The sequence below is a fragment of the Hippopotamus amphibius genome, chromosome 6, assembly GCF_030028045.1.
Source record: "Hippopotamus amphibius kiboko isolate mHipAmp2 chromosome 6, mHipAmp2.hap2, whole genome shotgun sequence".
NCBI classification, from domain to species: Eukaryota; Metazoa; Chordata; class Mammalia; order Artiodactyla; family Hippopotamidae; genus Hippopotamus; species Hippopotamus amphibius.
In genome coordinates this window covers 160,709,032-160,725,701 of record NC_080191.1, presented here as the reverse complement: position 1 = coordinate 160,725,701, position 16,670 = coordinate 160,709,032, and the positions used below count along the sequence as shown (strand labels likewise).

Below are 16,670 nucleotides of genomic sequence, written 5' to 3'. Positions count from 1 at the left end.
CCAAGTGCTCAGACACGTGGTTTATGACACACAGACCTCATATTGCTCATCTTGGCTCAAAATGAACAAACCTAGTAATGAAGCAGTTCCCTTCTTTGGAAAGGGATCTCTATCTTTTCCAGGATGACTTCATTCATAATTAATCTCTGCCACGTAACTCTCTTGGGCAGGTAGGTAGCAAGTGAAAGAGATAATGTCCCCAGGCCACCTGGTGAGTCAGTTACATAACCAAGAGCAAAACTCAGTTTTACGGATGGCTAAGACCCAGAGGCTCAGCCCTACCTGTCCAATAAAATGACTAACGGAACAATTATTTACTCTGGGACTTGTGCTACAAGCACCTGATAAGTTTCGGTCTGTGTTCTCCTGGGGCAAGCAATCTACAGGGAGCGAAAAATGAAAGGGGCCAACAGATGGAGAAGATATTTACATAGATGACTAATGCACAGCACGGTGATTACAGGTAACAATACTGTATTTTAGATTTGAAATTTGCTAAGACAGTAGATCCTAAATGTTCTCCTCTCACACACACAAACACACACACACAGGCACACACACAATTTAACGATGCAAGGTGAATGTTTTAACTAACCTTATTGTTGTAGTCATTTCTTAATATATATATTAAATCATCACAGTGTACACCTTAAACTTACACAATGTTATTTGTCAGTTATATCTCAATAAAGCTGGGGGGAAGAAAAGAAAAAAGAAAAAGACACTATTTCCGTTGTCAGCATGCTTCACTGCACAATCTACGAGATAGCAAAGAGTAAAAGGAGGAATGTGTGACTTTGGGGCTCAGTTTTTAACCACATCTCTTCTAAGGTGAGGGATTTCAAAGCCTCCTTAATATCTAACCTTCTATTTGAGCTTCTTGTGCTCATTCTATCTTGGAAGTTCACTCACTCCTGAGGACCAGAGCCTTTGCAAGAAGTTTCAAGTAAAAGCATCCATCAATGGACCCAGGTTATGACGGAAGGGTAGAGCCCCAAGGGTGAAGGCCACTCTGAGGCTCAGAATGAGGGAGGAGAAATTCCTGGGTGTGCAAAGTGCAGATTCACTGAGAATGGACCAAGGGCAAATGGTTCCTAAATTTTGATTGGAAGAAGTCAGAACAGATGTTTTCCAAGGCACTCTTCTCTTCTTTAGGGCCAGTTGCTAGTCAACTGTCTTCCTAGTCTGTTCCATCTCCTGAAGAATGGTCATGGGTAGGGCCTTGCCCCCTCTCCTGAAAATCTTAAAGGGCCATCTCCAGCTTGGAGCGAGGGATGGTCTGCTGATCCAGTTCACCTCCTGCTTGGCTGTTCTCTCTCAACCAAGCAGGATGTGGGAGAGGGGGGGTCAACACAGTTTTAAATAATTATAATTTTTAAAAAAGAGTCCCCCCAATCATCATATTATTGTGTTTGGATACCAATGTCAATCAGAGCTTTACTTTTTTTTTTTAAATTTTATTTATTTATTTATTGGCTGTGTTGGGTCTTCGATGCTGCACATGGGCTTTCTCTAGTTTTGGCCAGTGGGGGCTACTCTGCTTTGTGGTGCACGGGCTCCTCATTGGAGCTTCTCTTGGCTTCTCTTGTTTGTGGAGCATGGGCTCTAGGTGTGTGGGCTTCAGTAGTTGCGGCACATGGGCTCAATAGTTGTGGTGCACGGGCTTAATTGCTCCGTGGCATATGGGATCTTCCTGGAGCAGGGATCAAACCCGTGTAGTGCTTTACTTTTAAATTTTGTTTGATTGTGGTTCTTGATCAAGGCCTTATATCATGTTGCAAAAGTAACACTGTGTTGGGACTTCCCTGGTGGTCCAGCAGTTAAGACTCTGCACCTCCACTGCAGGGAGCATTTCAATTCCTGATTGGGAAACTAGCATTCCCACATGCCACACAACGCAGACATATGTCTCAATACCCAAGGACTCCAAAGCTCTCCTTCCTTCTTACTTCCTCTTTCATTTTGTAACTTGACCTTCGGTTTCTTTCCAACTCCCTGCTCCCTTCTGAGCAGAAGTCTAAAGTCTAAAGCATGCTTACCTCCTTTGTTTTCTGGTAATAGAACTCATCACCTCCCTCCTGCTTTGTAAATCACTGATATGGCCCTGTCCAATTCTTCCTTTTATTTAAGCTTTTTATTTGGAAATAATTTTAAACTTGCGGAAAAGCTACAAGAATAAAAAAAAAATACACAGAACACCAATAACCCTTTATGCAGATTTACCTATTGTTAACATTTTGTTACATATGCTTTATCATTTGCTATCTATCCACACCCCCCCCTTTTTTTTTCTGAACCATCTGAGAATAAATTGGCCATTTATTAATACTTATAAATACTTCAGTTGTAATTCCTAAGAATTAGGATTTTTTTTCTCTTATATAACCATGGTACAGTTATCAACCTCAATTAATTTAACACTGATACCATACTTTTATCTGATTTAGTGTCCATATCCCAATTTTGTCAATTTACCCAATAATTTATTGTATAGCCTTTTTCTTCCATTATAGAATCCAGTCTAAGACCAGATATTACACATTTATCCTGTGTCTTTAGTCTCCTTTAATCTAGAACATTTCCAGTCTTTCTTTGTCATTTATGACATTGACGTTTGTGTTTTTTTAAGAATACAGGTCCTTTTTTAAAAACATAGAATATTCCTCATTTTACAGTTATCTGATTTTTCCTCATGGTTAGATTCCAGCTATGCATTCCCCACTAGAATACTTCACAGATAATGCTGGGTCCTTCTCAATGCATTGTAGCTATAGGCACATGACGTCCATCGGCTCCTCATTGGTGATATCAAGTCTGATAACCTTGTTAAGGTATTGTTCAATTTCTCCACCTTATAGTTACTATTTCTTCCCTAATCCTTAATGAGCCATCTGTGGCGGACACTTTAATAGCGTACGAATAGTATGCTCCTACTTAAAATCCACATCCCCACCCCAACCTCAGTGTAGCATCCACTGGTGATGCTTGCCTAACCAATCTTTATTATGAGGGTTGCAAAACGATGAGTTTCAACTCCAGCATACCCTCCACATTTATCAGTTTGCATTCAGCATTATACTGTAAGTAAGAATCCTCCTCGCTTCTCCATGTATGTATTGTTTCTTCGTTTACTGATGTATTTGTTATGGAATCATGGATTCCTGTTTTTCAAAGGCCTATCGTTCATTACTGTCCTTAATTATGTTGTCCTCAAGTTATCCCAGATCTGGCCAGTGGAAGCCCCTTCAAGCTGGTCCCTGTGTCCCTGTGACATGGTTTTATGTTATTTATTTATTTAGCTCTTTATTGGCATATAATTGCTTTATACTATTTATTGGCTGCACTGGGTCTTCGTTGCTGCTCGGGCTTTCTGTAGTTTCGGAGAGTGGGGGCTACTCTTCGTTGCAGTGCTGGGCTTCTTATTGTGGTGGCTTCTCTTGTTGCAGAGCACGGGCTCTAGATTCTCAGGCTTCAGTAGTTGCGGTGCATGGGCTCAATAGTTGTGTCTCATGGGCTCTAGGGCACAGGCTCAGTAGTTGTGGCGCACGGGCTTAGTTGCTCCGCGGCATGTGGGATCTTCCCAGACCCGTGTCTCCTGCGTTGGCAGGAGGATTCTTAACCGCTGTGCCACCAGGGAAGCTCCCTGTGACACGTTTTTAAACACTTGCTTATTTTCTGACATAAAACATTCACTTACTTTCGGCTCATCTTAAGCTGTTCTCCTTGTATCCCCAGCCTTTCCTCTAAGGCCATTCTTAGAGCCTGGTCAGCAGGACAAATGCTTAAAGGTGGTGGCTGAACAAAGAAGGAGAGGGGCCAAGAAAGGCCACCATGGTTAACAGTGTCAGATGCTTCTGAAAGGCACAGGGCAAGGCACATCATGTTCTCCACCGAGCCCACAGATTCAGTTATTGAGTCCTCTACCATGTGCTGGGCACTGTGAGGGAGACACAAGATTACAAGGCACCATTTCAAGGAGATTGTGATCTAGCAGGATAGACACACATGTACAGGAATACCCACAACACATCCCTGAAAATGTCTTCGTTGTGCTCTCAGTGTGCCACATAGAGGGGTTTGGGTTGAAGTTCTGGGTTGAAGGACAGACAGTAATTATGGCTGGGAGAGTTGAAGAAGGCTTCATTGAGGTGACTTTTGGGTTAGACCTTGAAAGAGGGTAGATTTGGAAAAATGGTTTTCTTAGCGAAAAAGAAGTTACTACTTATGAACTCTGAATCACATATGGCTTTGCAACTTCATTCAACTAGATCCAGCCTCTTGCTAGGTGCTGTAAGGCACACAGAAAGAACTACGAGTATAGGACAGCACTCTTGCTTGATGTCCAACTGTCACGATGCCATCTAATTTTTATTTTCAGACACAGATGAAACATGTCTTTCATTTACCAAACTCAGCTTTCACAGTGCAGTGGTTGGAACAGGACTAAATGTGAAGTTGATGCTCTACACAAGGAGAAACCCAACCTGCGCACAAGCCGTCAACTCCACAGTTTTGGGGAACTTGAACGTGACCAAGAAAACCACCTTCATTGTCCATGGATTCAGGCCGACAGGCTCTCCTCCAGTTTGGATGGAGGACTTGGTAGAGGGTTTGCTCTCAGTAGAAGACATGAACGTGGTTGTTGTTGACTGGAATCGAGGAGCTACAACTGTAATATACAACCACGCCTCTAGTAAGACCAGAAAAGTAGCAATAGTCTTGAAGGAGTTTATCGACCAAATGCTGGTAAGGGAGAATTCTCTTAGATTATTTCAGGGCCCAATTGAAAATGGCTCATTATCTGGATATTTAAAGCCAAGAGATATTTACAGAGACCAGGAGGACTATTTTTGCAGTGTTTTGCAAACCTGAATAAGCCCCAGGGGAGGTGAAGGGAAGGGCCCAAGGTAAGGCCAGTAGGTATAGTTGTGCAGGTTGTGCACTGCACAGGGCACCCATCTGAGAGAGCACCATTGTCACTGTAGACATTGTAGATTTATATCTCTATTAAGATAATTTTCTACTGAATGACAGCAAAGTGTCCTGAGGAAGGGGCATATTTTTCTAACTCACATAAAGGTGTCTAACGGGTAGGAGAGGTTCTATCTAGGGGTCTCCTGGTTTCAATACCTAGAGTTTCCTCAACTTCTATAGTTCTTCCTTTTCTTAGAAATTCCAAAAATGTAGTAACCAGATTATCCAAAACCAAAACTGATACACATGGTCTGATGAACAATTTGTGTGAATGTGATTTATGTTTTCAGAAGACTTACAAAGATTAAATGAATCTTAAATTTAATTTAATCTATCTCATGAATTGTCCTTCTTATGAAAAAAAGTGACTTGACATCAGGACTATTTCAGAGAGTCACACCTGGTAGCCATTGTGGCCAGGGGTGACATAAATTTTACATGAGCTTCCTACCTAAGCCACAGATCTTGGAAAGTGAATATTAAAATGACTCATGACCTGCTGTCCCAGGACTATGGTCAGTGTGTCCTGCCCCTTTCTTTTCTCCTTCCCTCTCCATGGTGACTTCATTAACTGAGCCAGCATGAAGATAAAGAAAGGAGTTCATCAAAATGTTTGGTTGCCCTTCTACTCAATTGGGAAGGTTTTAAGGATGTCTCAGCTTGGTTTCTAGTAGAAGCATGAATGGAGACACCATGGCATAAAGGTTAAAGCATAGGTTTGGAGTTGGACAGACTGGTTTGAACTCTGTCCTGCCCACTCTCCAACTGCCTGCCCTTGGGCTCAGTTTCCTTATCTGTATAATCAAAAGACTAGCATTTAATTTGTGAGGGTGTTGTGACATTTCAATAAGATAATGGATAGAAGGTGCTAGAAATGTTTCTCCAAAGTCAACAGTTAGCAAATTTCTCCAGATGTTGTCAACTTCTTGGCCACTTACAATTCATAATGATGGACCTCTTGAAATTCCAGGCAGAAGGAGCTTCTCTGGACGACATTTACATGATTGGAGTAAGTCTAGGAGCCCACGTCGCTGGGTTTGTTGGAAAGAAGTATGATGGCCAGCTGGGGAGAATTACAGGTAAGGCTTCCTGTGAATGGGCACCGGGTAACCAGACTGCACAAGGTGTTCCCTGCGGGAGTATGACGCAGGCAGTCCAAGTCCTTGGGTTCAAAGCCAGCTCTTCCAATCACTTAACCTCTCTGAGCAAATGTCCTCTTGTGCAAAAGGAAGACCATAGCAGTATTAAATTTATTATTTAATGAACTATACGCAAAGCACTTTGTAAATTGTATATACCATAGAAAAGATTAGTGGTGACTTTCTCTTACAGCTACAAAAACAGCTATGTCCCATGGGGATTTTGCCCTAAGTAGATAGCTTTCTACCTTTCATTTAATCCAAGATAGTTTGAACTATACATACCTAATATATCCCCAGGCATAGCTGGAGCATCAGGATAGGAAAATGAGATGGGAATTATGTTGTCCGGAGTTTACTCTGTGAATATCAGCTTTCAGGCCAAAGCTGAATGAAAACCCTCAGAAACACAGCAGGTGAAACTCCAGACAAAGTTTCCCTTGCTGGATTCCTTTGCCTAGTGCTCTGTAACTTTCCACAGCTACAGATGAAGGGCTGAGGGAGGCTTTCTCTTTCAGAGACTCAAGGCTTCCATACCTTTCCCAGAATTGATCCTCATGCTGAGATAGCCGCTCCAAATCTAGGAAATCTGGAAGGTAGATGTGAACAGAGGGAGGGAGGGGAGAGGTAAATGATTCAAACCAACTACATTTGGGAGGTAACCTTTCAGAGCCACAAGTCTGAATGTGCTACTTAACTTGACATCTGGCCCTGGGCAAGTGCCCCCCTCACCCCCAAAAAATCTGTCACACACACACACACACACACACACACACACACACCATTGGCTGGTGTCTCTTCTAACCGTGGTAGTTGAGGTCACATTCTTTTTCCTGGCTATTTTTTTTTCTCACTTTCACCCCAAAGGCCAAGGGTGCCCTCATCTTATTTACCTGCTTTCCTAGGGAAGCAAAGCTCTTTTACAATTTTTAAAATTATTACTATAATGTTTTAGAAAGCCACATATCTTTACTTCCTCAAAATTCATTTTCCCTTATGGGTACAAAGGACAGATGGCTCAAATTTGGTTGTTTTCCTTATCTATTGGGAGCTTCTCCTCTGGGAGCTGGGACTTTTCCCAGTGGTGTGTTTAGAAGCTGATCAACTCTCCAAAAAAAAAAAAAAAAAAAAGGATTTATAGCATTTGCTGATTTCCATGATGTAAATACTCCCACTGTGGCTGATTTCAAGCTAATGACCTGACATCACTGACCACAAAGTTTGGGAAGAGATAAGCAAAATCGCTCTCCAGTGCTGGTGCTGGGGGGCTCCAGCCCCCACTGCCTGATTCTACCTCCCCCCTCATTTTGCTCTTCAGCCTCCCAGCAAACCTGTTCCCATGACTACTTTGGATGGGAATGCAGCGTAACCTGGCTTCTGACCATGGAAATTCCCCAAGCCAGCCTCCCTTCCACACGGGGCCCACATCGGCCTGCTCTGTGACCTGGACTCAGCCAACGGTCTGCAGCTCAATTTTTGGTCTCCTCTGACTCCCTCACGTTCTCCCAATTCCTCATCCTCTCTGAGCCCCAATGTCAATCTCACCTGTTCCTGAGAGCTCTTCCAGGGGTAAAGCGTTTCCCCTGCCCACTTGCCTTCCACTGCCCTGCCAAGGTGGGATCACTGGATTGTGGGGCAGGAATCTGGACATAATTCACTCCCAACTCCCAAGAACTGAGCGGTTCTGCTTGTTAATTATCTAGGCCAGAATGGCTGCTTCGTCTCTTCCATTTCCCTTTTTGTCCTCTGCTCTCCCTTCTCCTTTTCCTTTCCAGGCATATCTCCTGGTATTACTTTTCATTAATTTCTTCAACAGAAGATGGCAGAAGATGAATGGGTTTAAAAACATTTCAAGTACCTACATCACTTGATAACACGTTAAATTTGATTCCTGTAAAAGTCACCTTGGGGTGCTGGATACAATGCTGACTTGCTGATTGGAACCTCTGAGCTTGGGGTCCAAGCTTGCAGCTTGGCCGTGCTGCGAGGCATGAGGGATCTTAGTTCCCCGACTAGGGATCAAACCTGTGCCTCCTGCAGTGGAAGCGTGGAGTCCTAACCATTACATCGCCAGCGAATTCCCACAGAGTCTGTGCTTTTTTTTTAAATTTATTTATTCATTTTTATTTATTGGCTGTGTTGGGTCTTCTTTTCTGCACACGGGCTTTCTGTAGTTGCGGAGAGCAGGGGCTACTCTTCGTTGCAGTTCATGGGCTTCTCATTGCAGTGGCTTCTTTTGTTGCAGAGCACGGGCTCATCATTAGTTGTGGCTCACAGGCTCTAGAGTGCAGGCTCAGTAGTTGTAGGATATGGGCTTAGTTGCTCTGCAGCATGCGGATCTTCCTGGACCGGGGATCGAACCGGTGTCCCCTGCGTTGGCAGGCAGATTCTTAACCACTGTGCTACCAGGGAAGCCCGAGTCTGTGCTTTTAACCAGAAGATGCAGGTGGTCTGAACACTACACTTTTAAGAAATGACCACAGAGCTGTGCTGTCCAACATAGTAGTCACGAGCCACATGTGCCCTTGAGCACCTGAAATGTGGTTAATGCAAATTGAGATGTGCTGTAAGTGCAAAACACACACTGGATTTTGAAGACTATGTAGAAAAAAAAAGATATTAAAAAATTTCAAATTTTTAATATTGACTACATGTTGAAATGATAATTTTCTGCTATACTGGGTTAAATAAAATGTATTATTAAAATCAATTTTCAGGCTTCCCTGGTGGTGCAATGGTTACAAATCTGCCTGCCAGTGCAGTGGACACAGGTTTGATCCCTGGTCCAGGACGCTCCCACATGCCACAGAGCAACTAAGCCCACGCACCACAACTACTGAGCCCATGCGCCACAGCTACTGAAGCCCGAGCACCTAGTGCCCGTGCTCTGCAACAGGAGAAGCCACCATACTGATAGGCCCGCACACTGCAATGAAGAGTAGCCTCCACTCACCACAACTAGAGAAAGCCCGTGCGTAGCAACAAAAGACCCAATGCAGCCAATATATAATAAATTTTTTTAAAAAATCAATTTTCCTTGTTTCTTTTTCCTTTTTTAAAGTGGTTGCTAGAAAATTTTAACTTACATATGTGGCTCACATTATATTTCTATTGGACAGCACTTCCTTGAAGAGTTAGTTCATGGTGACCTTGGGGATGGGGGTAAGAGGCCCCCGAAACCACATGCAAAATACTCGATGTCTGTCCTGGGGCGAGGTCTGGAACTTTTATCAAATTCTCAAACTGGTTAATCTTGTAATCAAAGCCAGGGATCACTAGCTAGACCCTTTTCTGGCAATCACAGAGCAACAAGAACTCCATTTTGTCATTTTTGTTTCTATTCTATAATAATTTAAATATTTTGGATTCAGATCCAAGAGTGCTTTGGTAAGTCTTCTGAAGTAGCAGTTAATTCTACCTCTGTTTTGCAGATAAGGACACTGAGGTTCAGAGAAGTAAAGTAACCTGCCTAAGATCACACAGCTGGTTAATGCTAGGTTTGGGGCTCCATGTCACATCCATCCGACCCCAGTGGTCTCTGCTCAAACAAAAAATGCAGCGTTTTTAGAGCAGTTTGTGATTTTCTGGCTGACAGTGTTGGCTGATCATTTGCTCTGACATCTCTAAGGAGATCACATGTCCAAGTTTACTGTAACAGTCCTCATTTGTGTCTTCTGTTCTGGCATAATTATTAATAGCAGCCTCATCACTTCCAGAATTGCCCTGGTTTGGACTTTATACGGTAAGGTGATCTACCTGCCGTGGATCTGAAGGCTGCTATAAACTGGAGTTCTCACTGTTCATTTTCTTAGACTGGAAGTGGTGCTGTTTTATGTGAGGAGGGGGAGGCTTCCCCAGCAAGGTCTTTCTGAGGTTATGAGTTTCTCATTCTGCGCTGAGAATATCCTGCGGACTTGGGTCCCTGTGGACTTGGGTCCCTGATCCACCTCCTTCCCAGGTCAGTTTCAGTTGGGAGCAGACAGAAGAGGAAGAAAAGCTTTGTCGGGGGAGGGGAGGGAGATAAGAAAAGGAGGCAGAGAAAAGACATGCCTCAAGGAAGCAAGGGTGTTGGCCAAGGAGAAATGGAGAGATTGGGGCTAGAACCAGGACTGCTGAGGCAAAGATGCTATCTCTTGGATTTTATAGCACTGGGGGACAGGAGATGTCATTTAAAATGACCTTCATCGATAAAAACTTGGAGACATCCCTTGAAACGTTTTTCACTCCAGCTAAGTTTCTAGTTAGCAGGGCCCTTGGGATCCTCTGGTGTTTTGTTTTCAGTTCGTGGTTACATCATCATAGGAGCTGCTCTCTTGTTTTTGTAGCTGTTTCATAATGATGGTGAGGAACGTCCAGCTAACACTGACCAAGAGCAAGACATCAGTTCAGGCATTTATGGGGTGGGCTAGTTCTTCAGGAACAGACACGCACTTTATTTCCCTCTTCCATACCTAGTCTAATACCTGGCCTGACCAGCGAGTCTCACACGTTCCAACTCAAATTGCCAAACTCAGTTCAACAAAATCAAAAGCTCAACAGAGAGAGGTAGTTGCATTCTGAGGCTGTGGCCCTGGCTAAGACCTCCCTGAACCTCAGTTCATTCATTTGTAAAATGGGAATGACAATAGCTACCTTTCCTCCCTCAGGCTTGTGATGTGGACCAGGTGAGCTGGTAAATGTGAATAAAAATGGAAATAAAGAAATTTTTTTTAATAACAAGAAAGAGAAGTTGAGTGAAATTCTGTATTATTTAAAGTGGGATAAAGAGAAGCACAGTGTCTGTTTTTTACATGCACCCTTAGATGCTTTCTTCCTGGGCAACCAGTTTATCCCCATCCCTCGGCCCCATATGTCTGTGCACTCCCTACTGTGGAGCTCTGCATAAGGTACACCTCCAGATGGAGTCTGGGTGAGTTCTCAGGGGGCGCTGCCAGGGTAACCGCCTCTACTGTGGGAAAAGGCTACAGGGCTGTGGAAAGGAGCCTGTCACAGTGGGATGGGGATGTGAGTGCTTGCCCACCAGAGGGTGCCCTGCAGCCTGTGAACCATCCTCATCGGGAGGGTGAGGTGACTCATGGCGTGGGGCTGCCAAGCCGACTCTGTTTTCCTTGCAGGTCTGGACCCCGCGGGCCCTTTATTCAGTGGGAAACCTCCAGAAGACAGATTAAATCCCGGTGACGCGCAGTTTATTGATGTCATCCATTCCGACACTGACGGTAACATTCCTGTCTTTGTGGGTCAGTGACCCGCCCGCCCCCCCCCCCCCAGACTCCCAGAGAGTCTCCCCCTGGGGGGATCGGCATGAAGGGGTGAATCAGGTTCCTCCAGATTCTCTCTTGTTCTATGGGGCAGGGTTCCAAACCCATGGGAATACTGAAGGGAAGCTGGTTTAATGCAGGTACCCAGGATCTCCTGATGGAGTGGAGGTGCTTTTCCCATTGTCTCCTCTTATTTTTAAAGGGATCATCTTGACCAGTCAAGGACAGGCTGATTTGCACACCATGTGGACAAACGTTTCCAAAAGTATAACTGGGTTTGGATGCATGATTTCCTGTTTTTGTTGGTTCTTTGTCATTATTTCCTTAAGCTGAAAGATATGTTCAAGTGTTGTATCTCTCCACACAGAGCATTTCTGAACCACCTAAAAAAAGAGCTCTCCGGCTCTTTGTGGACCTTCCTGGATATTTCTGTCTTTCATGGTGTAGATTTCATTTCCGGGACTGGGTACACAGCATGGGGGTTGGGCTGATGTTACAGAGGGGTCTTTATATCCAGATGTCTGGGAGGAGATGTGGAGTAGGAACTTGGGGAGGGCTGAGGGCACAGACCAGAGTGGTCATTTAATAGTACATCCCCTTTGTGATACAACCACCTGAAAAACCCTTGACTGCCTATTGTGGGCACTCGGGTGTGGTATTCAGCAATCGTTTGCCTTAGAAGAAATGTTTCTGTGAAATAGCTGTGTTCTTACTATATGGTTTCCAAAGCATTACCTTACTTAGGTGCAGTGCATCAAAGCCATTTTAATGCTTGATGGCATAATTTATTTTTTGTTCTTGGAGAGAAAGCAAATGTTGAGGGGAAAAGTATAAGCTTTGCAGTCAAGGCAGAGGTGGACTCAAATCCTGGGTTTTGTTCTTTCTGGTGGTGTCATGTTTGGTCCATAAGTCCTCCAAGCCCCAGAATCTTCATCTGTAACTTACTTCATCTAAATTTACCAATGGCTACTTTTCAGACATTATGAAAATTAGAAGAAAGCTGTGTAAAACCCCTAGTATCACACTCACAGACACATGTAGCAATGATATACTATATATGTATGTATACATATATACATACATACACATATATAATCTGCTTTTTGTGGGTTTTTTTGTTTTTGTTTGCCACACCACATGCCATGTGGGACCTTAGTTCCCTGACCAGGGATCAAACCAACGCCCCCTACAGTGGAAGCGCAGAGTCTTAACCACTGGACCACCAGGGAAATCCCTATATAATCTTTTAATCAAGCATTTTACTGATTACTTTGGAGTTACAAGGGTAAAGAGAATAAGCAATTATTAAATCTATCTAAATTTTCTAAGTCCCCATTTTCTAGAAGAGCTTCCAATCTTTTAACCATCCTGGATCCCCAAATTTTAAAGGTTTCTCCTACTAACTGAAGGTTCATTTTTTTCCTGTTTCTTATTCACTAAAGGCGAATACAAACGCAGTTAGAGGCTCAGGATGCACCCAGCAATAAGAGTGTTCCAGTCAAATATAAACATGAAACATATCATTTTCTCAGCCATGCAGTGAGTGAGTGACCAAACTCTCTTACATTTTTCAGAAATATCAGAAATAAATTCCGTTACCAGCTTCATAGCCTCCTACTTGGAAATCACTGCTTTCTAACTAACTACCTGGCTAACTTTGGACAAGATATTTAAATAGGTATAACAATAACAACAGCAGCGACGACAAGAATGAGACAATCCCGCCTATATCCTACAGGCAAATGGGCTATGAGATGGGAACAGTTGAAAGCAGAATAAAAGTATAGTGTATTCTCTTTTAGCACTGGGCTACAAGGAACCATTAGGAAACATAGACTTCTACCCAAATGGAGGATTGGATCAACCTGGTTGCCCCAAGACAATATTCGGAGGTAAGTGCAGATACTTTATATTTTGTAAAATAGTGGTTTAAAAAAGGCGTATTTTACAAATCTGATAGTATTCTACATGAAATTGTTTTCAATCAAAAACAAATTTCCTGGGCTTCCCTGGTGGCACAGTGGTTAAGAATCCACCTACTAATGCAGGGGACATGGGTTCGACCCCTGGTCTGGGAAAGTCCCACATGCCATGGAGCAACTAAGCCCGTGCGCCACAACTATTGAGCCTGCGCTCTAGAGCCCGTGAGCCACAACTATTGTGCCCATGTGCCACAACTACTGCAGCCCGAGCACTTAGAGCCCATGCTCCACAACAAGAGAAGCCACGGCAATGAGAAGCCCCCGCACTGTAATGAAGGGTAGCCCCCACTCTGTGCAACTAGAGAAAGCCTGTGCGCAGCAACGAAGACCCAACTCAGCCAATAAATAAATAAGTAAATAAATAAATTTATTAAAAAAATTTTCCTCAGAAGATAGAGGTGGTATAAATATAAATTATAAATTATAATTATTACTCAAATATACTACTTTAAAAAAGTAACCATATGATTAAAAGCAATTTTGAATTATTTCTCTCTTGAAAAGGTATGCCTTTGACCCTAAAATTCCACATTTGGAAGTCTCTCCTAGAGATATATTGGAAAATGTAGATAAAAATCAGAGTGCAAAGATATTCAACACAGCGTTATTTATAATAGTAAGTTTTTAGAAATAATCTAAATGTTCAACATAGGAAAATTATTAAATAGTATGGTGCATCCTGCACTTCCTAGGTTAAGAATCCGCCTGCCAATGCAGGAGACACGGGTTCAATCCCTGATGCAGGAAGGTCCCACATGCCGCGGAGCAGCTAAGCCCATGCACCACAACTATTGAGCCTGTGCTTTAGAGCCCGTGAGCCACAACTATTGAGCCCATGTGCTGCACCTACTGAAGCCCACGCACCTAGAGCCTGTGCCCCGCAACAAGAGAAGCCACAGCAATGAGGAGCCTGCGCACCACAATGAAGAGTAGCCCCCACTCACTGCAACCAAAGAAAGCCCGCGCACAGGAAAAAAAGACCCAACACAGCCAATTAAATAAATAAATAAATAAATAGTATGGTGCATCCTACACAGAGGAATGTAATTCTTAAAAACCATATCGTCAGGTTAATGAAAATGCTTACAATATGATAAGTGAAAAAGACAAAATTATACAGTATAATCCCAACTTGTTTTTTAAATGTATATTTGTACATGTATTTAAGTGTAGAAAAAAAAAAAGACTAAACACAAATGCTCCAAATAATTATTAGTGGTGATCTCCTGATATTGGATTTCTAGGTAATTTTTGCATCATAATTTTTGCTATTATTTTTTATTTTCTAAATGAGCATGGTGTAGTTTTACAAGAAAGAACAAAACAAAAATGGGTAGTTGGAGGGTAACATTGAAGTGTGGTGGGGGGACAGAATTAAAAAAACCCACCCCTAAGTGCTCTGAATCTGTATTTCACCATTGTTAGAGAAAATTAAACAATCATGGAAATAATTCTAGGAAGAGATGATCTTGTTACGAAATGGTAGCTGTACATGGCCCCATGGAAATGATGTAGTGTTTGAAAACGATCCAGATGAAATGGCATAAGTAGGGCCAACCATATTGTACCATAAATGGTGTGTAATCAAATCCCATCCTGTGTGCTGTAATGTCACTACATCCAAGAGCAGCCAAAGATAATGTGCTTTGCTTACAAAGGACATCCTCTGTAGTGTTATTAACTTCATTGCTTCTGCAAGTGGAAGTTTCAGGAACAATAATTAAATGTCAACTTGTCAGATTTTACTCCAGTCCAGCTTGACCCTATGCTTCTCCTCTCTTGCCCAGTTTCTTTCTTTTTGTCCTTCAGTGATCTCTTCCCTGGGCATATGTGGACTCTGGAGGAAGAAGAAACATTGATCTGACTCCAACACCCAGTGCCTCTCCAAACTACTAGCTCACAATCGCAGCTCCTCTTTTCATGGGGTTCACTGTCTGCTATTCAGATCCTTACCTCCTTTGATTACCCGTCTTTGGGACCCAGTTCCCATTTCTGAATGACTTCATCATCCGACCCATCAACCTTCTGATGAACCTCTCCGATCTTTTGTACTGTAGTCTTTCATCAGCTTCAGCTCTTCTGAACAGCCACCTCTCTGCATCATCGGCCTCCTCTCTCACCACCACATCACGTGGTACCCACCAAGAATTAACTTGAGGCTTGCATCTCACCTCTTCTTGCCCACTTATGGCTTCCAGTGCCGCCACCTACTGTTTAGCTCCTCTCACTTCACCCTTCACCTTCGTAGCACAGATGGAACCCCTGCCACTTGTCTGCTCTCATGAATGCCCTGTGCACCCTCAGGCCCTTAGTTCTCTGCCGTGTCAGCCCCTGTCTTTGCTTGGGCACATTCTGGAGTAGTCATGGTCATGGAGTCTTGTTGATCAAGTACAAGGTCCAGGCAAACTTGCGAACTTCTCCATGGCCCTCAACAATGCCGGAAAAGCCTCATGCTTATCTCTTACTGACTCCCTGTGATCACTCCTCATGCTTCCAGTTCCAAATACCTTCCCAGCTGTAAACCCTCACCTCTTAGTGGTGAGCTAGATTTGACTTTTGTACCTAGATCAAGGTGCCAACTGAAGGAGCCATTTTATCTTTCCTAAACTTAGATCACAAAGTTGGTCTTTACATTCATTTCCCCCATCTGACCCGCGATGGGAGCATCCTCCCATCCTTTTTCACAACCATCTCCTCTGCTTACTCTCATTGGGGATCTTCTTCTACCAACTGCTCCCCAATGCCGTCTTTCTCTCCTGTCTTTACTAGTTTAAATGTGCTTGCCTTCTGCTGAAAAGCTCCGGGGGAGCTCTGACTACCACTGACATTTCCTCCTCTTTTCACTGACAAAGGAAGGACAAAGTCAAGTCCTTTAACCTATCTTGAGTCTCAACGTCCTGCTAGGTAAAATGGGGATAATCATGCCTATCTTCTTGTTTCCTGCCTTTGTCAGCATAAATCCTGATCTAGTGGTTTTATAAGGATTAAATGGAATCAAGTACACTGAAGCTGTTAGCACAGTGCCTGGTATGTAGGAGACATGATAAATTATGTGTGTAAACAATATGCGATGCACTATTTATTACTAAATGCTACAACTTCTCTACTCTTTGATCATTCCTTTTACTAAGGAATGCAGTACTTTAAGTGTGACCACCAGAGGTCCATGTACCTGTACCTTTCTTCCCTGAGAGAGAACTGCAGCATCACCGCGTATCCCTGTGACTCCTATCGGGATTATAGGAACGGCAAGTGTGTCAACTGTGGCGTATCACAGACGGAGCCCTGTCCCCTTCTGGGTAAGTCCAGCAAGCAGT

General features: G+C 43.3%; 1 protein-coding gene across 4 annotated transcripts in view; it reads left to right on the top strand.

Annotated features, from left to right (window-relative positions):
* LIPH (lipase H) overlaps positions 1-16,670 on the top strand; it is a 42,728-nt gene that overhangs the window by 11,498 nt on the left and 14,560 nt on the right. For all 4 annotated transcript variants that reach the window (XM_057739146.1, XM_057739147.1, XM_057739145.1 and 1 more), the window contains exons 2-6: positions 4,379-4,746; positions 5,945-6,053; positions 11,228-11,329; positions 13,174-13,263; positions 16,485-16,652. In XM_057739146.1, the coding sequence (XP_057595129.1) occupies positions 4,379-4,746; positions 5,945-6,053; positions 11,228-11,329; positions 13,174-13,263; positions 16,485-16,652 (837 nt within the window). The remainder of the gene's footprint in view (positions 1-4,378; positions 4,747-5,944; positions 6,054-11,227; positions 11,330-13,173; positions 13,264-16,484; positions 16,653-16,670) is intronic.